This window comes from Coptis chinensis, chromosome 3 (genome assembly GCF_015680905.1).
Source record: "Coptis chinensis isolate HL-2020 chromosome 3, ASM1568090v1, whole genome shotgun sequence".
Taxonomy (NCBI): Eukaryota; Viridiplantae; Streptophyta; class Magnoliopsida; order Ranunculales; family Ranunculaceae; genus Coptis; species Coptis chinensis.
The window spans coordinates 89,737,501-89,761,053 of NC_141458.1; the positions used below are offsets into that span (position 1 = coordinate 89,737,501).

The window sequence follows — 23,553 nt, forward strand, 5'->3', positions numbered from 1 at the left end:
ATCTTCAAGTCTGGGATCCTCCACCCCTAGTTCTCTCAGAGTCTTGGGTTTCCCATTACAGAGCACCCAAGGGTCATCCAGAACAGATGTGGAAGTACCACTATGGATCCCCCATACCAAACCTCCATTAATAAGATTGAAAGTTTTGTGTATGCCTTTCCAAAATAAGGAGGCATACCTAGGTGGTTTCCACACTTCCCCAATCCAATTCTTCCCATATATACTAGCAAGGGTCTTTGTCCATATAGATTCAATATCAGTAGCAGCTTTCCAAAGAAGCTTGGCTAGCATAGCTACATTTATATCTCTCATCTTTCTAAACCCCAATCCTCCTGCAGACTTGGGTTTGCATAAGTTGTCCCACCCAATGGTATGGACATTTTTTGAATTTTCAGAACCATGCCAAAAGAACTCTCTACATACTTTATCTATTTTGTCACAGGTAAACTTGAGAAGCATATACGTAGACATAGCATAGAGAGGAGTGGCTTGTACCACAGACTGGATTAGGGTAGCCCTGCCAGCCTGTGAGAGTACCTTAGCCTTCCAGCCTTTAATTTTATTGTGGATCTTGTCCACTAAGAAGTCAAAATCCTCTGCCTTCCTTTGAGAAAGCATAATAGGGATCCCTAAATACTTATCCTTTGGATCAAAAAGTCTCATTTCCAGAACTTTTTTAACTTTATTTTGTTTCTAAACTTAATGTTCCTACTAAAGAAAATGTTTGACTTATCAAAATTAATCAGTTGCCCAGAAGCAGCACAGTAATCTTGCAGGATGTCCTTAAGGTGACCCCCATCCTCAAGATTACCTCTAGTGAAACAGGATTAAGTCATCAGCATAGAGTAGATGGGATATGGGAGGAGAAGCTCTCCTGATCTTAATCTCATGGACTTTCCCCTCCTCCTCAGCTTTGGCAATCATCCTTGATAGAGCATCAGACATAATGATAAATAGATAGGGGGATAGAGGATCCCCCTGTCTGAGGCCTCTTTCAGGGATGATCTTATTAAGAGGACTCCCATTCAAAAGGACTTGGAAGGAAACAGTAGATATACATTGCTTAATCAAATTCCTCCACCTTTTACTAAACCCCAACCTCTCAAAGATGTTATCCACTAGAGACCATTCCACTCTATCATAGAATTTTGCCATATCCATCTTTAAAGCAACCCACCCATGATTTTTGTCTTTCATGTTTTTCATATGATGAAAAAGCTCACAAGCCAAACCAGTATTATCCCCTATATTTCTCCCTTTTATGAAAGCTCCTTGAAAGGGAGAAACAATTTTATTTAGGTGCCTCTTTAATCTATTGGCTAAAATCTTAGAAATGACTTTGTAATAAAATTGCAAAGACTGATAGGCCTAAAATTTGCCACAGTCTCCGGATTGTTTATCTTAGGAATAAGGGCAATATAAGTTTCATTAAAAGTGGGGTTAAGCTCCCCCTTAGTAAAAAAAATCATTCACAAAAGCAACAATAATGCTGCCCATAATGTCCCATGTGTTTTGATAGAAACACCCTTGGAACCCATCAGGTCTAGGAGCCTTTAGGCTGCCCATCTTTTTAACAGTTCTCCAAATATCCTCATAAGTAGGAATGGCAGTAAGGCTCTCATTCTCCTTAGCTGTGATACAGGGTTTGAACAGATTGAGGATGCTATCATTTCTTTGGGGATGGTCAGAGTTGAAGAGATCTCTAAAGTAGGAGTTTATATTCTCCCCTACTTCAGTTCTCCCTACACTCCATCCTCCCCCTTGCTTCTGTAGCTTCTCTATGCTATTTTTTCTTCTTCTGAAGATGGTTGAAAAGTGGAAAAACTTAGTGTTCTTTCCACCCTCCTTCAACCAATGAATAGTGGATTTCTGTTTCCAAAAACTTTCCTCCTTAACCAACCACTCAAATTTCGGTTTTAAACCTTTAAACCTTTTGCTGTTTCATAGTTGGATAGTGAGAAAGGTTTTTTCAACACATCTTCCAGCTCTTTATTAACTTTTTTAATATTGGTAAAGATGTTGCCAAACACCTTCTTATTCCAAATAGAGAGATGTTATTTTGTTATCTTATGTTTAAGGATAACATTAATATCAGGCAAGTCATGAGAAATAGATTTCCAAGCAGTATTTATAACAGGCATGCAAGTATATATTATCAGTGAACCACATATTGTAGAATCTAAAAGGTTTTTCATGTTCCACTCTAGTATCATCCTTATCATTAAGCTTTATCATGATAGACAGGTGATCAGAGCTAGCATTAACCACATTGTACACATGCATGTTAGGAAAGAGGATAACCCAGGCATCAGTAGCCATAGCTCTATCAAGTCTCTCTATGATGTGACTTTGAGGGGCTCTGTTATTGCTCCAAGTATACTTTGGGCCCTTAAACCCTAGGTCAATCAACCCAAGATCATTTATCAGCCCATTAAACTCCACCATACTCTTATCAAAAATACTTCTTCCCCCAATTTTTTCATTGAGAGAAGTAATGGCATTGAAATCCCCAAACATACACCAAGGTCCAGGGATCAGGGCAGCTACATCCCTGAGCTCCGACCAAACTTTATGTCTATTACATGCTAAGGGTTCCCCATAAACAAAGGAAAAAAACCAAGGTCCAGTGCAATAATAATTATTTAGTTTACCTGTCACCTGGTTCCTAGTTGGGGGGCTCTTTCTCTAAAGATCACTATTGGTTGGGGTTTCTCCCCCTCCCCCCCCCCCCGTAGATCTTTAATATAACTGCTGCCGAGACTTCTCTCTCAATTCAAACTCTCAATAAACCGAAATACCTTCAAATTGGCAATTCAGAAAATTGGGTATAGGTACACAGCCGCACATTTCTTAAGTTAAGAGGAAATAGCCAAAAAAAAAATCGTTTTTCCTCCATAAAAACTGAAATTTGACATCTGTCTCAAATTTCAGACTGAATTTTACAATTTTGACCTCTTTTATTAGTTCCAACTAAAGAAACAACTACCAACGAAAAAAAACTATAAGGTTACGAACTAAATCAGTTACCAAAAGAGTAGTGGGTTAATCGAAATAACTCAAATTCATCCGAAATCTACAAAATTTCAATTAAAAGTGAGATGAATTTCTGGGAGACCAAAATAATGTGGAAAACATCAACTTCAAAAATAGAAAAAAAGTATATTGATTACAACTAATTTCAATATAGCTTTAGCAATTTAAAATGCATCTCTGATAATTTTGAATCATCTCTGATAATTTTGAATAACATATTTAAGCTTTGTTTGATATAATTCAAATTGTGAAATTGTGATCGGACAAATGGTTTTTTTTTTTATAAGACAATTGTATTATTTGATTGCAGTACATCTTGGAGCAATACACACGCACCCTTGCCTGATGAGTGGCCTCGATTGACGCACACACCTACAGCCTGCGCATAGTAGATTTTCGTATTATTTATTTGTGGAAGAAATTGGCATTTACAAATGAAAGGGTAAAAAGGAGAAATAAAAAGTTTTAAAAACAACTAATACACCTAAAAAATGACGTGTTGTTAAAATTGGAGTATAATCAAAAGATAATATTGGTCTTTCTCTAGACAAAAAACACACTAAAGAAAGTGTCTAAAGCCCAATTTCTTGATTGGCAATTAGTTTTTACTATACTGCCTCGACTTATATCTTTTCTTGATAGATGGTCCACAGAGCATAAAAGTATTTAATACGTTGAAGTAATATAATCCATTGAAAAATACCAAACTATGGATACGATACGAGAAACACAATTAAAGACAGGGAGATTGGTGCTGAGTTGTTTTTTTTAGAGACATGGTGCCTATATGTCATGCATATTCAAGGTTTCAATTTAATTGGGAATACAATTAGTCGCTGAGAAGGACGACTTGCAGAATCTATTTATGGATAACTCATCACTCCATTTGCTATATAAATGTATATTTGCTCTTTCACTCACTCAAGTTAGCATAATATCCTTTCTACTTAGAATATGGCATAGCAAGTCTTAGTGGACATTGATAGTGGTAGTAATATATATGTAGCTCCAGTATCATATTCTTTTGAGTTGGCTATATAACTTAAAGCAGCTGCATGTGTGTGAGAAGCTGAGTGTGGAAGCCTCTTGAGTATGGGAAGTATGAAGAAGATCGTATATATATTATATTCATGACATAGGAAATGAGACTCGTAGGTGAAGGGAATGCAGTTACTCTCGGTCGTGTACAACAACAAAAAAAACAATTAGCTGGTGGGATGGAGTGACTGTTGTACGACGGTTATTTTGGAGGTTCAAGTCATAATGGAGAAAATTCGGTAAATCTAACAGGAAGAGTATGCAATTTAGCTATGATCTATATAGCTATTATCAAAATTTTGATGATGGTATCCTTCATCAGCTCTCAATGATCGTCCCTCATGACCAGCGTCACTTATTGAAAGGTCTGGTGCCTTTCAGCAACAATACCTCATGAGCAATAATTCTATACTGACACAGAGAATTTGACACAGTTAACCGACATAGTGACGTGACACATATCAATGTTGCACTATGAAAAACCACCACTGCAACATCAATGTTGCATCGAGAAGTATCATTGCAACGTCAATATTGCACCATGAAAACCACTACAACGTCAATGTTGCACCATGAAAACCACTGCAACATGAATGTTGCACCGAGAAATATCACTTCAATATCAATGTTGCACCATGAAAACCACTACAACATCAATGTTGTACTATGAAAAATCAATGAAATAGATGGTTTGCTATTAAGAAAAGATGAGAATGACAAAATAAAAAAAATAAAATAAAAAATATGATAATGGAAAGAGAATAAGTGTTTTTTAGTGAGAGAAAATATATTTTTGGCTCTTATTTTTACTACTGCAACATTGATGTTGCAATATGCCACGTCACTGTGTCTTGATTGTGTCATTTTTCCTGTGTCAGTGTAGTTTTACTCCCTCATGAAGGAGGAAATAACATGCACAAAACTACTACTACAAAATGTACAAATGCTGAACTTTGAGTACTATTTATGTCCTTGGGATTCTTAACAATTGGTGCTAGTGGAATTTATGTCCTTTTGGCGTTGATCAGTTTTAAGCATCGACTGATGGAGGCAGAAGAGGGACTAATAGTTTCGTCAATTGTACTACTTCACATTCAGAATACTCATGTTGTTGATGGAGGCAGAAAAGAGACTAATAGTTTCTTCAATTATACTACTTCACATTCAGAATAGTCATGTTGTTATAACAACCATTGTTTATATTCAAAAATTTAGTGAGTTGGGTTTTAGGCAATGGTTTACAAAACGAGCTTATATTGTGTTCAAGTGGGATCCTTTTTGAATATCTCTAACATTGTTTTGTATTGGCTGGAGGACCTTATCTAAAAAATAATCAGCGAGTATAACTTAAGGGAACTTAAGAATTGCCCATTAGATGAAGGTTGTATATTACAATTAAGTCAGATAGGAAATAAACATATATTGGCGTCTTAGGAAATGGACTTGGGGGTAGTAAAAAAATTATATTTTTAACTATAAACCTCCAAGTTAACACTAGCAAGCCTATTGTACATGTTTGATTGATTGATTAGAACTTGGTTTGAAACTATATGTTCTTGAAATGAAAGGTTATAGTTAAGCATGTTATATATTGACACAGACAGAGCAAGCACTAGAACATGCATTTTTAAAGATCCTTTTACCCAAACATGCATTACGCACTCAATCCTTTTAAGTATTGTTACTATGTTGAGGAGAACATGAAAGATCTGTTGTACCTTTCTTAGAAGAACTATTATGTGTCCAAGTAGAATCTAACAACCCTAGCTAGCATGTCTTTGTCCATGTTTGTTAAGTGTCTTTCTCGATGGAAAAAGAAACTATGCATCCCAGATTACCAAAATTCATATAGATTATACAATGCAACAAAAGGGTGTGCATCTTGCTATTAAGTGGTGAACTGACCTGAATATCTTGCTACCAGTTTTAAGTGCAAATGTCTTTGCTAAGTGGACAGGGTTACATGAAGATTTCTTAAAGAAATGTGCTACAATAAGGGATTACGGGAAAGAATCAGTAGGTTATCTTCACATTGTGCAAGAATATAAGTAATTCATTGGAAATAGGCATAGTAATAGTTTGAGGTATTTCACACACATAATTCTATGTGGAAAATCATTTTAACAATATGGTAAGTTTTTTGTTGAACTTTTCTTTTAATATGGTAAGTTTGAATTTCCATTCATTTTTTCCCCTTCTCATGATATTGTTAGTTTTATGTGAACTGATTAGGCCCCTGTGAGTAAACAACATCGTTTTGATGTTAATTTACCATGTGTTTCTTTCTTTTGGTTATACTCTCTTTGTTTCATTAAGTCATACCAACTCTTATAAACACACTTAATTGCAAATTAGATTATATGGGAAGTCTACAGGAAATTTTGACAAAGTCTACACAAGATTTCGATATAAGATTTTTTGAGAAGTCTTCACGCAGGTGCATCCCTATTTTCTTCTATTTGGATTACTGATTATCTTATATAGTTATATGACAATGATGACCACCAAACAAAGGCATCATGTAGTTCACTTCCTACTGAGTTATATGAATGAAAAATGTTAGTAATGTCTCCTTTTTATTTTGTTAAGTTGTTAAAATGCAATAGTTTCTCATATTAATTATTTTTTTCTTTTCACCAGTAGAAGATCCCAATTATATATAAGATGGTTAAGTTTCTAGCAAAATAGCTTAGTAATGATTAGACACTAAAAAAGACACTCCATGCATGTGACATCAAATGAGACTAATTTTCCGGATACTTGAACATCCAATACTAATGGCCTAGGGTTGGTCACTCGAGATTATGCAGGCAATCACAATATCAAACCTTCAAACTATTGACTATTGGTAGGGATTATTTTTTGTGTTATAACTTATAACGTTAAAGTATATATATTTTTTTTTTAAAAAAAACACATGTTATATGTGTATATATTTCTTTCCATTGTTGTAGTGTTGTTACAAGTTACAAATACCCAAGTAATGGAAAACTCTGAAAGAGCTCAGCCATATGGCCGGGTCAAAAACCTTGTATATATTATAGATCTACCATCTTCAATTGATGAAACATTTCTAGAGTGTCCACGTATCATGGCTAATTAAGAAAAAGTAGAAAATAAAATAGGAAACAAATATTTATCTTTATCCTTAGATATATATTATAGTTATATCCTCACAAATCTATTTTTTGGAGCACTCGCAGAGACTTCAGTTTTTTCTAAACTCTATTACTGATTATAAAAAAGTATGATATAAATAAGGAAACAATCTCATCTAGAGTTTCACAGAGTCTCTAACTTTTCCTAAACACTATAGCTAATTACGAAAAAAACAACTCCATATAGAGTTTCACAGAGTCTCAAACTTTTCCTAAACAATATAGCTAATTACGGAAAAAAATAGAAGACAAAAAACTAAATTGTTAAAAATAATAGTTTCCACCGAATACAATTTTCCTAAAACCCTTTCGATTTGATGCGCCATCCAGTGTGGGATTTAAACATTTATTCATAGTTAAGGATTCCAAAAATCACAATTCCGACCACAATAATTACAACATATTCCAATTTTTTAGATATATATTATAGTTATACCCTCACCAATCTATTTTTTGGAGCACTTGGAGAGACTCCAGTTTTTTCTAAACTCTATTACTAATTTAAAAAAAAAAAAGTATGATATAAATAAGGAAACAATCCCATTTAGAGTTTCACAGAGTCTTTAACTTTTCCTAAACATTATAGCTAAATACAAAAAAAAACAATCTCATCTAGAGTTTCACAGAGTCTCCAACTTTTCCTAAACAATATAGCTAATTACAAAAAAAAAATATGAGACAAAAAACTAAATTGCTAAAAACAATAGTTTCTACCGAAAACGATTTTCCTAAAACCTTTTTTTTTTTTTTTTTTTTTTTGGGTAAGCCTGTTTTAAATGAGATCAGTAACTCTTTGATGCTGGTATCATCACCCAAAGGTTTTACCGACTTTGCTAGTCGGCACCTGCATCAAACCCTTTTGACTTGATGTGTCATCCACTATGAGATTTAAACATTTATTCATAGTTAAAGATTCCAAAAATCACAATTCTTACCACAATAATTATGACATATTCCAATTAAATTTATGAATTTATAATTTTTCAACACTATAATATAATTTTTCAATTCTATAATGTTATATATTCGGCAGAATAACGAGATTCAGTTAGAGTGGACATTGGACTTAAATAAATTATATACTAAACCAAAACAAATTACATATGGAAAATTAAATTATACAAAAAATAACATCACAAAATATATAATAGAAAAAAAAAAAAATAACGGCAAAATAATAATGACAAATATTTTAAAATATATATAATACTTAATGAAACTAACGTCAAAAAACAATTAATGAGGAACCGAAAACTGGATGCAAATACATCGAACTAACCTCAAATAATAATTAATGAGAAATCAAAACTTGGATGCAAATACATCAAACTAACATAAAAAAATAATTGTCGGGAAATCGGAAATTGGATGCAAATGCATTGATGAACTAACCATCAAAGATTTAATTAATGGGAAATCGGAAATTGAATGCAACTCCATTGAACTAACCTCAAAGAAAAATATATTGTAAATTGGAAACATGATGCAAATACGTTGAACTAATTAATCTTAAAGAATAATTAATGGGGAATCGAAAACCGGATGCAACTGTACTGAACTAATTTCAAAAAATAAATTGGATGCAAATACATTTAACTAATCTCAATAAACAATTAACGGGAAATTGAAAACTGGATGCAAATTTATTGAACTAACTTCAAACAATAGTTAACGGGAAATCGGAAACTAGATACAAATGCAACCTTATCAAATAATAAATGAGAAATCGAAAATCGAAAAATTGATGCAAATGCATTAAACTAATATCACATAATAATTAACAGGAAAATCATAAATTGGATGCAAATGCATTGAACTGACCTCAGAGAAATAATTAACAGTAAATTGGAAATTGGATGTAAATGTATTGAATTAACCGCAAATAATAATTAACAATAAATCGGGAATTGGATGCAACTATATTGAACTAACCTCAAAAAATAAATAACGGGAATCGGAAATCGGATGCAACTGCATTGAACTAACCTCAAAATATAAATAACGAAAAATCAGAAGCTAGATGCAAATACATTGAACTAACCTTAAAATATAGTTGGGTTATATATTGTGGGAATGTGTCGATAAGTACAATTTTCCATTTAAAATTGTATTTATCTTATCTCTTTCCATATAATTGAGAACCCATTCCTATTCAAGTAGTTTTAATATATACGAACTTCCCCTTATTAGGCAATCTCACAAAACTTCAATTATTAAACAACAAAATGAAGTTGAATTGAAGGGTTTTATCAAAGGAGAGTTTTTTTTTTAATGGAGAGTGAGATTTTCACATTATAAGAAATTTAGATGAGTGGTCAATATAATATTAATATATAATAGTTATGCATATTTGCAAATGTTTTTCAGAATAATTAATATAACAATACCCATTCGTAGATAATCTTTGAAGATTTCACATAGTGAGTCATGCATATAATTTAAAGAATAATTGACGAGAAATCGGAAACTGAATAATCTTCGATGATCCCACATAGTAAATCAAGCATAATTTATTTTTATGTCATGTTTGCAAGGACACTACAGACAGATCAGTAGAAGTTGGTATTACATACCACATTGGATAATTAAAAGAAAATTGGAAACTAGATTCAAATACATAACTGAGCTCAAAGAGTAATTAACGGGAAATTGGAAACTTTATGCAAATACAATAAACTAAACTAAAAAAGTAATTAACTAGAAATCGGAAACTTGATGCAATTACATTAAACTAACGTCAGAGAATAACTAACGGGAAATTAGAAATTGGATGCAAATCATTGAAAAATATTTAATGGGAATTTAGAAATAGTATGCAAATACATCAAACAAACCTCAAATAATAACTAATGGGAAACTGGAAACTAGATGCAAATGCATTAAACTAAACTCAAAAAATAATTAACAAAAAAATCAAAAACCGAATGCAACTGCATTGAACTAACCTTATAAAATAATTGGTGGGAAATTAGAAAATAAATACAAATGCATTGAAATAACCTCAAAGAATAGTTAAACGGAAATCAGAAACCGAATGTAATTACAGCGAACTAACCTCAAAACATAAATAATCAGAAACTAGATACAGATGTATTGAACTAACCTTAAAGAGTTATTAACGGGAAATCAGAAACTGGATGCAAATGTAATGGACTAATCTCAAAGACTAACTAACGAAATATTAAAAAATGGATGAAACTGCACTGAACTAACCTAAACGAATAATTAATAGGAAATTATAAATTTAATGTAACTGCATTGAACTAACCTCAAAAAATAATTAACGGAAAATCGGAAACTTGATGTAAAAACATTGAACTAACATCAAAGAATAATTAACATAAAAACGGAAATTGGATGCAACTGCATTGAACTAACCTCAAAGAATAATTAACTGAAAATCAAAAACTAGATGCAACTGCATGAAACTAAAATAAGAGAGTAACTAACGGGAAATAAGAAATTGGATGCAAATTCATTGAAATAACCTCAATTCAATGAATAGTTAACCGGAAATCGAAAGAAGCCGGATGTAACTGTATCACACTGACCTCAAAGTATAGATAACTATAAATTGTAAACTATCGAACTAACCTAGAAAAATAATTAACGGTAAATCAGAAACTAGATGCAGATGTATTGAACTAACCTCAAAGAGTAATTTATAGGAGATTGGAACCTGGATGCAAATGTAATGAACTAATCTCAATGACTAATTAACGAAACATCGAAAACTGGATGCAACTGTACTGAATTGACCTTAATAAAGAAAAAATGACCGTTTAGTACCATGAACTTTGGTGGTTTTATCAATTTGGGCCAAAAACTTTTTTTTTAGCAAATTGGGCCATGACCTTTATTTTTTGTATCAGTTTGGGCCACCGTTACCATTCCGTTACTTTACATGCTTATGTGGCTTGCCGGATGTATATGTGTCCGACCAAATGCTCATGTGTCACCGTTGAAGTGCACACCTAATCACTGGTGACGTGGCATCGAAATTTCAAAGTGTTTCCAACCCGAAATTTCACAGAAATTTCAAAGTGTTTCGAACCTTGAGGCAAACTCGCACTTAGTTGATAAAAATCCCAAATTCAGACCTAATTCCCTAATTCCCAAATTCAGACAGAAAAGAAAACCCTAATTCCCAAATTCCCAAATTCTTAAATGAATTAAAAAACCTAATTAAACCCCAATCCCCAATCCCCAATCCCCAATCCACCAAATCCCCAATCCACAAAATCAAGCAACTAATTAAGCATGGATCATTATTGTATAGAACTTTTCTTTGGTGGGAAATTTCAGAGAGACCCAACTGAGCTGTATGATGGGTATAAGTGGTTTACGAAGCACATCTTGTATTACAAGGGTGGGAGAGTTCAATACTTTTACAACATCGATCTAGATAAAATGTCATATTTTGAGTTGAAGGGTATGATTGAGCAAGAATGTCATGTGAAAGATATGGTTAAGATGTTCTATACTGATCCTAATAAGCCTCTAGACATTGGACTTAGGATAGTCAATGATTATAAAGATATTATAGAAATGATGAAAATGGCAAAAAATGAGAGGGTAGCTGTTTATGTTGAACATGAGCAAGGTGATGATGTTGAAGAGTCTGAAGATGACAAAGAGGTTGATGTGGGTGATTGTTTGATAGAGAGTGAGCCTGAGTTTGAGTCTGAGTATGAGATCTGCGCCCAAGCAAAGAACTCCTGGATCATATTAGTGAAGATGATGATTTAATTGATTGAAGTTAGGAAAAAAAATATAGAAATCAAGTATAAGAAGAAGAAATCAGGTATTGAAGAAGTTGATCAAGTACCAGATGGACCACATGAAGAAGCAAGTGAAGCAGCCATTGAACAAGCAAGTGATGTAGCAAATGAACTACCAAATGAGATGGATACTGGTGGCGGTGCTGGAAAGGATATTGGTGGTGCTGCTGGAGAGGATATTGGTGGTGTTGGAGATGATAAGTCAAACTATGCTGCATCTGATGACTATTTAAGTCCCAAATCTAGTGAAGAAGAAGATGAGGATGTTGCTTCTGTTAAGGAGAAGAAGAGGAATTTGAAGGTTAAAAAGAGGATGTACCCAATTTTCAACCCCAATGTTCAGATGTCCAATATCCAAATTGAGCTTGGCATGAGGTTTGCAAAGCAACTTAAAGAATGTATAAAGAAATATGCAGTCCATAATGGGTATCCAATTCATTTTAACAGAAATGTTGCTAGAAGATTTGAAGCTATGTGTGTTGGTGATGGGTGTAGCTGGTTTCTGTATGCAAGTTACATGCAAAGTGAAAACAGTATGCAAATTAAGACTTTAGAGGCTGAGCATAAGTGTAAGAGACATTTTCGCGATCGATTAGCTAATTCCCAATGGTTGGTGATTATTACAACAATGACAGGATCATAGACAACCCTAAGTGGAAGGTAAGGGATTTCAAAGAGAGATACTACACAATTTAAAGTTGGAGGTGACACCACTTGTTACAGAGCTAAGAAGAAAGCTTCGAGTCTAGTTCATAGGTCTTTAAAGGATGTGTATGCCAAAGTGAGAGACTATGCATTTGAGATAATCAAGTCAAACCCCCGGAAGCACATGTAAGATTGATGTTAAAAGGCCCGCTGATAGATAAGCCGGGTTACTTTCGAGAGAATGTACATTTGTTTTGATGCCTTGAAGCAGGGTTGGTTTTCTCGGGTGTAGAAGGGTCATCGGTCTTGATGGTTGTTTTCTTAAATCTTTTGCAAGCGGGAATTGTTAACTGCAGTTGGGAGGGATGGAAATAACCAGATGTACCCTATTGCATGGGCAATTGTTGAAGGTGAAAACACAGAAAGTTGGAGGTGGTTTTTGAACTTGCTCCTTAATGATCTCAATGTGGATGATAGGCTTGGTTTGACAGGTGATTACGAGACCAACAAAAGGGTCTTCTCAAAGTCATTTCAGAAATATTACCTAATGCAGAGCATAGATGTTGTGCAAGGCACATCTATGCTAACTTCAGGAAGAAATTTTCTGGTATATAACTTAATTTGTCTATTTTTTTATTTGTATTCTAAATGTGATTTAATATTCATATGTAATGTAGCTATATTATTTGAACAGGTGCACAACTTAAGGGTTTATTCTGGAAAGCATGCAAAAGTGGAACACCAGAAGAATTCCATCGTGTTATTGATGAGGTGAGAAAGGTATGTGATGCAGCAGCTGACTATATGTTACATATCCAAAATCCCAAGTTCTGGTCCAGAGCATTCTTTGAATTTTACACAAGTTCTGATGCAGTAGAAAACAATATATGTGAAACATTTAATGGTACAATTCTTGATGCAAGAGAGAAGCACATCATTGCAATGTTTGAGGAAATAAGGATTGCCATGATGAGAAGGATGCAGAAGAGAAGAGATTTATTGGTGAGTCAGTCCAAGTGGCAAGGCACTTTGTGTCCAACTATTGCTGACAAGTTAGAGAAGAACAAGTTAGACTCAAGGTTTTTTGAGTCTTTCTTTTGTGGAGGGTCAACGTTTGAGGCTAGATATGGTGATGAAGGTTTCAAAGTTGATATCAAGGATAAGACTTGTACATGTAGAATGTGGCAGCTCTCTGGTATCCCATGTGCCCATGCACTAGCTGCCGTTTATATGTGTAAGCACAATCCAGATGATTATGTAGATCATTGGTACAAGGTGGAAACATTTAGAAAGACTTACGATCATTACTTGCAGCCACTTAATGGTGAAAAGCTGTGGCCAAAGGCTCCTGGAGAGGTATTCTTGCCTCCACCTTATAGAAGGATGCCTGGGAGGCCAAGCAAGCTTAGAAGGAAAGAAATGCATGAAGAGCCAAGGAAGTTCGGAACCTTAAGTAGAAAAGGAGTTCAAATGAGGTGTTCAAACTGCCTTCAGTATGGTCATAATAAGAGAACATGCAAAGAAGTCAACAGTGAAACCAACAATGTAGCCCAGGAAGTAGCCCAAGAAGTACCACAATCCACCACTGTAAGTTTCTGGAGAGTTTCTTTTTTCTTCTTAGTTTGGATTGATGTGTATCTGGGTTGCTTTTTAGTACTGTTCTTGTTTTGTTTTTTCATTTCTATGTGCTTGAGAACTTACCCACACTCCTTCAAGTACTGCTTCATTTAGTTGATTTGGAAAGTTAATTGATACTTATAGGGTACTAGAATTTCAGGATTTATAGGCCAATTAGATCCCCGCTTTTTTATACGATTATGGTCGAAGCCTTAAAGACCTATAGCCTTCAAATTGATAGATTTTAAGCTTCAGTTGATAGATTTTGAAATTAGATTTTAAGCTTCAGTGATAGCCTTCAATCAATATATATTAACAAGAAAGCTTTTAAGCTATATATTAAGCATTTGAAATTAGTTTTAGAAATCATTTGAAACTATTAAGCATTCTTGAAACTAAGCATTTTATAATTCTTATAATTTTGATATAGGTGAGGAAGAGAGGTAAGGAGGTAGCTGTTGAGAAACCTGGGACTAAGAGTGGGACAACAAAGAAGGGTAAAGAGACAGTTAAGAGTGGGACTACGAGTGGGACTACTGAAGTCAGCAATGAAGCCAACCAAGTAGCAGCTGCCACCACTGTAAGTTTATGAAACAAGTTTGTTCAATAAGTATTTTTCTAAGTTTTGAAATCATAAGTTTTAGATAAAGGTTTTTAAGTTTATGAAATAAGTTTGAATTTTGATATAGGTGAGGAGGGAGAATAAGGCTCCCTCATCTAATGTAGGTGAGGGCACGCCAACTATGTCAAAAAGAGGTAAAAGGGCAGCTGACGGGACTACTGAAGTCAGCAATGAAGCCAACCAAGTAGCAGCTGCCACCACTGTAAGTTTATGAAATAAGTTTTAAGTTTATGAAACAAGTTTGTTCAATAAGTTTTTTTCTAAGTTTTGAAATCATAAGTTTTAGATAAAAGTTTTTAAGTTTATGAAATAAGTTTGAATTTTGATATAGGTGAGGAGGGAGAATAAGGCTCCCTCATCTAATGTAGGTGAGGCACAACAACTATGTCAAAAGAGGTAAAAGGGCGGTGTGGGGACTCATCAAGTCAAGAATGAAGCCAACCAAGTAGCAGTGCCCACCAATCGTAAGTTTATGAAATAAGTTTTAAGTTTATGAAACAAGTTTGTTCAATAAGTTTTTTTCTAAGTTTTGAAATCATAAGTTTTAGATAAAAGTTTTTAAGTTTATGAAATAAGTTTGAATTTTGATATAGGTGAGGAAGGAGAATAAGGCTCCCTCATCTAATGTAGGTGAGGGCACGCCAACTGTGTCAAAGAGAGGTAAAAGGGCAGCTGATGATGTACCTCAGGGAGTTGGAGCTTCAAAGAGGAACACAGAGTAAAAGGAAGAAAGGATCATGTACCTGAGGGAGTTGGAGTTTTTACAACTGACAGTGGAAACTCTTACTTGAAGGTAATGTTATTTTACAAACTACTTTGCATTTGAAAGATTTCCATTTGAAATGAGGTAGTTGTTTTACATACTTCATAAACATAACCTAATTTTTTGTCCTTCTTGTGATAGATGTCAGCTACTGGAGCACCTATTCTTATAAATGAAGCCAAGATTTCTGAAGCAAACAACAAAAGAAAAGGTAGACCTCCACTTCCCAGACGATCTAGTAAAGCTCCAGTGATTGGTTTATAGTCAAATCAAGTTTCAAGTGAAGCTCAAGTACGTAGTAGTCAAGGTTCAATAAGTGCATCTAAATAAGTTTCAACAACTGCTTCCAAACAATCACTGACAATTGCTTCTGCACAAGTTTCTGCAACTGCTTCCAAACAATCACTGACAACTGATGCAGTGGCATCAAGCAGAAAGCCTAAAACTAGATCTACAGCTGCCCTAGAAACTCAACATCAAGAAACTCACCATCAAGCAGTGGCATCAAGCAGCAAGCCTAAAACTAGATCTACAACTGCCCTAGAAACTCAACATCAAGAAACTCACCATCAAGCAGTGGCATCAAGCAGCAAGCCTAGAAACTCACCATCCAAGACTACGCAGAAAACAGCTGCTTTGATTGTGAGAACAAGAGCAAATTCCAAACCTAACACTAGATCTGCAGCTGCCAAAGCCAAAACTAAAGTTTGAAGACTTGGTGATGCAGTACAAGCTCTGGGCTTTCTGTTGGGCTTTTGCGTAGTCAGTCTTTGTTTTGTCTGTTTCCTTTTGTAGTATCTTTTCCTTTTGTTGGTGTATGCTATGATGTGTAAACACTGATGTAAACACTTGGTGTATGCTGTTATGTAAACACTTGGTGCTTATATTTAGGTTTTTTTGTGGTTTAGTGTCATGTTATGTACAACATTGATTTTCTAACTTTCTTTCGGTTATTGTATGCGATTGTATTTTGTGTTGTTTAGTGCTTCGCTTATATTTAGGTTTTTATGTTGTGTTGTTCGGTCGCGTTGTATTTTCTAACTTTCTTTCAGTTATTGTAAGCACTAAGAAACAAGCACCAAGCAATAAGAAAGAAACAACTAATCTTTGTTGTCAGAACTGATCAAGCACCAATACAGACTCCTTCCACTATTACAGATAGTGCACTCATTTAAATTAACAAACAACTCGAACTAATACAGACTCCTTCCACTAGTACAAATAGTGCACTAATACATACTCATTCCACAACTACAATACCAAACAACTCAAACTAAATTAACACTGAAACTCAAACATCTTCCACTACTACAATATCACCGGAAATGACAGTGCACTCAAACTCCTTCCACTATAATACCACTGGAAATCACATTGCACTCATCTAATTTTACAATGAAACTGAAACTCCTTCGCCAAACCATCGTCCTCAATTTCAAATGTAATCTTGACTTTTTTATCTCTTTTGATTTCATCTATTTTTTAAGATGATGAAGAGCTGGCTGGGGAAGAGCTTGAAGTCGACGTTGACTCAATGTTGTTCATTAACAATTCCTTATACCATTGGAAATCACTCCCGCACTCGGTGCAATTCACAAATTTCTTGCCTTCATTTACATTTTTCTTTTTTGATGTGTTAACCTTTCTAACCCCTAGGCAATTCGCCTTTCTGCATCTTAGACTCTCCAAAGATACCATTGACGATGCTCTAGCGCCTTCCAACCACGGAAGTCTCAACAAAACGCGGCATCAAAAAAAAAAAATTGCCCAAGAGAATGGCTTTGGCGAGACTGTTGCAAGATCCTACTTCCGCCACATTTTCGAAAACAACACGGTGTCGATAACCAACAACAATTGTTAGACGAATGATTTGACTCACCACACCTATTACAGAGATTTCCAATAGTTGACATTTTTGAAATTGCACAAAATCAAAACCCTAAATTAAAATACCAACTAGAAGACTTATGAGATAATGAAGGAGATGGGGTTTGTTTAAGAGACAAATGAAGGAGACGGGGTTATTTCTTCATGTTCACAAGTCCAGAAACAAAAAAAAATGGAGAGATGGCGATTTAGAAAGAAAAAAAAAATCACGAGCAGTCTTCCTTGAAATTTCACCCTTGAAACCCTTGAAATTTCACCCTTGAAATTTAAGGTGCTTGTCACGTAAGTGCCACATCAATATACATTAGTTGTCCATTTCAATACCAACACCACATCTTCCGTTAGCACACATAGACAGCCGTTTGTACACATAGGCAAATTTTCTAACGGAAACACGCCGGTGGCCCAAACTGATACAAAAAAGAAAGGTCATGACCCAATTTGCTCAAAAAAAAAGTTCTTGACCCAAATTGATAAAACCACCAAAGTTCATGGTACTAAACGGTCATTTTTTACCTTAATAAATAACAAATGGAAAATCATAAAGTGGATGCAATTGTATGAACTAACCTCAAATAATAATTAATGGCAAATCGGAAACTTGGTACAATTATTACATTGAACTAACCTCAAAGAATAATTAATGAGAAATTGGAAATTAGATGGAACGTACTACATTGAACTAACCTTAAAGAATAATTAATGGAAAATCAGAAACTTGATACAAATGCATTGAACTAATAACCCTAAAACATGTTTGTATTATGTAGGGGGAATAAATGTCTCGACAAATATAGTTTTGTATTTTAAGTAATGTTTATCATAATTTTTTTATTATGATTGGGAATGTCTTACTATTCAAGTAGCTTCAATATTATTTTCACCACATTTGGCATTCTCACAAAACTTCATTTAAACTTCTATTATTAAACCTAACAACAACAAAAAATCGATGAGTTTTATCATGGTTTGGTGCTTTCTTTTTATAGAGAGTGGTGCAAGAAATTTGAATGAGTGATTAATATAATTTTTATATCTCATAGCTATGCATAGCTAACTATGCATATATGCATAGTTTTGAAAAGCAGTTTATGTTAATATTCATACTCGGTAAATACATAAAACTAAAACTGAAATCTATCTAAAGGCTTACAAGTTTGAATAAAATATGGGTCCTGCATCCTACACCCACCAAATTAGATTGGGTAGCCTCCAGCCAAAGCCCAACAAGAAGTCCAATAGCAATAGCCCAATACACCCCCCAACCTTAATGCATACCGGTTACAAATTTTTCCTACCGTTTACCATTCTAACCAGTATTGTCCCTCTCGCGAGTCTCAAGCAAAAAACCAACAAAATATTGAATTTCATTTGTACCAAAAATTGTAATAGAGTCGGTGATTATTGTTAGCTGAAGTTGAATCAATTTCCATGTGTAGATTGTATTTGTTCAATTTGTTGATATCAAAACACGAGTTCTATATTGAAATTCTTGCAGGTGTAAATGTGAGCACTGTTGCTAGTATTTTTTTGTTTGATGTTATTGATCATCTATTTTATGCTCAATATACTTATGTGGGGCTCATATTTTTTGTTTAAACGCATTGGACAAGATCAGATTCAAGAGCTTGACTAACAAAAGCAAGCTTGATTCTCATTATGGAGGAGAGAAGGCTTAAGGATTTGGTTAAGAAGCAGTCCGAATTCATTAGTTACCTAATTTTCATTATGGACTGAAAAAACCACTGAGAAGGAATTTCATCACAGATTTTGGATGCATGGTTTATCAATTTTTGTTGGTATATTCAAGGGTGTGAAGTGTTATGGTAGCGCGCGCCTGAGACTGAGAAAAATAGAGTTAGGAGGTCGAATACATCGGCTTGTATATGGGCGTGAGGTCGTTTGAAAAATGTGTGTGTGTGTGTGTATTTTTTAAATATTTTTTGTACATTAGTTATACGAGTTAATACAAACTTTTGAGTTATTTGAATTGTGCATGGAATAATCGTTTTGAATGAATTTCAATTTTGTGTTTCAACTTTACAATTATACTCTTGAATCTTGATTAATCAAGTATATGAAAGTGACAAAAAACAAAATGAACTTCTCAATTTTTTTTAGTCCAAACGACCTAGCTATATCACCCAAAAGAGTCCCCAAACGACCCGGCCATGTCGTCCTGGATACTGCCCAAACGACCCCGCCACATCGTCTAGCTAAAAACCTGAGAGCTTTGTCTCAAACGACACGCGAAAACCGTTTGAATGTACACTGAATGACTGAAATGACCTGGCGAAAACCGCTTGAGTGTACACTAAAATAATATGGCGAGACGGTTTAAGTGCACACTGAAATGACATGGCAAGACCAGTTGGATTGGTTGTTGGGCTTGGGCCCAATACAAAATATATATTTTTTTAGAAAATGGTAAACTTGTAATATATACTTTTAGGTAGTTTAATCGGGCACTCATGATTATCGAAAAAAAAACAAACAAAAAAAACAAAACAAAATCGGCACTTATGTATATATATATATATATATACTAGCTAGAAGCACGTGGTTCCCACGTGATCTCTCTTTCTCTTCTTTTACGCTTTCTCATTCCTTTCTTTCTCTCTCTCTTAAGGGCTCACACTATGATTAGAAATTAATCTTAAAAAACTATAATATTATAGTTTTGCCCCTATAAAATGACAAAAAATGCCCCTACGTCCACACACCATTACTGTTCACTCAATCCCATATTTTTCTATATATTAAAGATTGCCTAATGCAATTTCATGTGTGCCCGATTTTGTTTTGTTTTTTTGTTTGTTTGTTTGTTTGTTTGTTTGTTTGTTTATTTTTTCGATAATCATGAGTGCCCGATTAAACTACCTAAAAGTATATGCCCAGATGAATGTTGAGGTTGCGTACTTTTAATTATTTGCATCTTTAGATATATATTATAGTTGTATCCTCTTGGCTCTATTTTTTGAGCATTCACATAGTTTCCAATATTTATAAAACTCTCTGGCTAATTACGAAAAAGTAGGAGACTAATATGGAAAAATCAGACAATTAGAGCACTCATATAGATTCCAATTTTTTTCTAAACTCTATTACTAATTACGAAAAAATTTGATATAAAGAAGGAAACAATCTCATCTAGAGTTCATAGATTCTCCAACTTTTCCTAAATACTATAGCTAATTACGAAAAAAATATGAGACAAAAAAATTAAATTGCTAAAAACAATAGTTTCCACCGAAAACGATTTTTCTAAAACTCTTACGCCACAAAGAATAGTTTCCACACTAATCTTAGGTGAAATTTAACATAACAAAGTTTCTTTCTAGAAAAAGACAATGAAATAATGAAGTAAAAAATGAATTGAGTTGTCTGAACATTTACTTTCTACATTTGTTAACCTCACATGTGACTGGGACAAAAAGCACAAAATAAAAGTCAACTAATTATAAAATAAGTAACAATGTACACCAAAAGCTAAACGGACAACAAATAAAATTGTATTGTATGTACTATATGTTTATATGGGCCTAAACAAATAAAATTTGATAGATTTAATGCACCATCCACTTTGGGATTTAGACATTTAGTTATTATTAAAGATTTCAAAAAATACAGTAATTACGACATATTCCAATTAAATTTCTAAATTTATAAAAAAAAATTCAAAACTATAATGTAATTTTGAATTTTATAATATACAAAACCAAAACAAATTACAGTGGAAAATTAAATTATACAAAAAATAACATCACAAAACATATAATATAAAATTTTGCATTCATTCTAATGCAAGCTCACATGTATATAAAAAAATAAAAAAAATAACGGCAAACCAATAATGACAAATATTTTAAAAATATATATATAATACTACAAGAAACTAAGCTCAAAGAACAATTAATGAGAAACCGAAAACTGAATGCAAATATATCGAACTTACCTCAAATAATATTTAACATAAAATAAAAAACTTGATGCAAATGCAAATATTAAACTAATCTTAAACAGTAATTAATGGGAAATCAGAATATGGATACAACTGCATTAAACTAATCTCAAAGAATAATTAACGGGAAATCAAAACTTGGATGCAAATGCATCGAATTAACATAAAAAAAATAATTGTCGGGAAATATAAAACTGGTTGGAAATGCATTGAACTAACCTTCAATGATTAAATTAATGGGAAATCGAAAACTGGATACAACTGCATTGAACTAACATAAAAAAAAATGAACTATAAATTGGGAACATGATATAAATGCGTAGAACTAATCTTAAATAATAATGAATGGGAAATCGGAAACCGGATGCAACTTCATTGAACTAATCTCAAAAAATAAATCTGATGCAAATGCATTGAACTAACCTCAACAAATAATTAACGAAAAATCGAAAACTGGATGAAAATTCATTGAACTAACCTCTAACAATAATTAACGGGTAATTGGAAACTAGATGCAAATGTAATCTTATCGAATAATAAACAATAAATCAAAAACTGGATGCAAATGCATTAAAATAATCTCAAAGAATACATTTGAGATTATTTTAATTAACAGAAAATCAAAAATTGGATGCAAATGCACTAAATTGACCTCGAAGAACAATTAACAGGAAATTGGATGTAAATGCATTGAACTAACCTCAAAAAATAAATAATGGGAAATCGAAAACTAGATGCAACTGTATTGAATTAACATCAAAAAATAAATAACGAAATTGAAAATCAGAAACTGGATGTAAATGCATTGAACTAACCTCAAAACATAGTTGTGTTATATGTTGTGGGAATGTCTCAATAAGTATAGTTTTGCATTTAAAACAATGTTTATCTTAACTCTTTTCGTATGATTGGAAACGTCTTGCTATTCAAGTAGCTTCAATGAACTTCGCTTTATTAGGCAATCTCGCAAAACTTTAATCAAACTTCTATTATTAAACAACAAAATAAAGTTGAAAGATTTTATCAAGGGTGAGTTTTTTTTTTTAATTGAAAGTGGGGTTTTCACGTTATAAGAAATTTAGATAAGTGATCAATATAATATTCATATATAATAGTTATGCATATATAGTTGCAAATATTTTTCAGAATAATTAATATAACATCACATGTTCGAAGATAATCTTTGAAGATCCCCACAGTAGTGTATAATTTAAAATGAATAATTAACGGAAAAAAGAATAATTTTTATGAAAATAAATGAAAATATATAATAATATTTTATGATATATATATATATATAAATATATAAATATATATATATATATTTATGTTATGTTTGAAGTTGGTATTACACCACATTGGATAATTAAACGAAAATCGGAAACTGGATTAAAATACATTGAACTAAGCTCAAAGAGTAATTAACAGGAAATCAGAAACTTTATGCAAATATAATAAACCAGACTCAAAAAGTAATTAACTAAAAATAGGAAACTGGATATAACTGCATTAAACTAACGTCAAAGAATAACTAACGAGAAATTATAAATTGGATGCGAATCTTTGTAAAATATTTAACGGGAAATTAGAAACGGTATGCAAATACATCAAACAAATTTCAAATAATAATTAACGGAAAATCGAAAACTGGATGCAAATGCATTGAACTAATCTCAAAAAATAATTAACATAAAATCAAAAACCGAATGCAACTACGTTGAACTAACCTCATAAAATAATTGGCGAGAAATCAGAAATTAGATGCAAATGCATTGAAATAACCTCAAAGAATAGTTAACGAAAAATCAAAAACTGGATGTAATTGCATCGAACTAACCTCAAAGCATAAATAATAAAAAAACTAGATGCAGATATATTGAACTAACCTCAAAAAGTTATTAACAGGAAGTCAGAAACTGTATGCAAATGCAATGAACTAATTTCAAAGACTAATTAATTAACGAAACATCAAAAAATGGATGCAGTTGTAATGAACTAATCTCAATGAATAATTAACGGAAAATCATAAATTTGATGCAACTACATTG

The 23,553-nt window shown here is 33.2% G+C and overlaps 1 protein-coding gene across 1 annotated transcript; it reads left to right on the plus strand.

Moving 5' to 3' along the window:
- Nucleotides 1-13,883: 13,883 nt before the first annotated feature.
- LOC147511525 (uncharacterized) lies at nucleotides 13,884-16,634 on the plus strand. The gene is made up of 6 exons (XM_086599387.1): nucleotides 13,884-14,242; nucleotides 14,703-14,852; nucleotides 14,962-15,096; nucleotides 15,226-15,262; nucleotides 15,525-15,687; nucleotides 15,799-16,634. Exons 1-5 carry the CDS (start codon nucleotides 13,886-13,888, stop codon nucleotides 15,614-15,616), a joined length of 771 nt encoding a protein of 256 aa, XP_086455513.1. The 5' UTR covers nucleotides 13,884-13,885; the 3' UTR covers nucleotides 15,617-15,687; nucleotides 15,799-16,634.
- Nucleotides 16,635-23,553: the final 6,919 nt, after the last annotated feature.

Coding starts and splice junctions, on each gene's coding strand:
- LOC147511525 (XM_086599387.1), top strand. CDS start 13,886: ATGTGTAAGCACAATCCAGATGATTATGTAGATCATTGGTACAAGGTG. Junction 14,243..14,702: donor AAGTACCACAATCCACCACT/GTAAGTTTCTGG, acceptor ATTTTGATATAG/GTGAGGAAGAGAGGTAAGGA. Junction 14,853..14,961: donor AAGTAGCAGCTGCCACCACT/GTAAGTTTATGA, acceptor ATTTTGATATAG/GTGAGGAGGGAGAATAAGGC.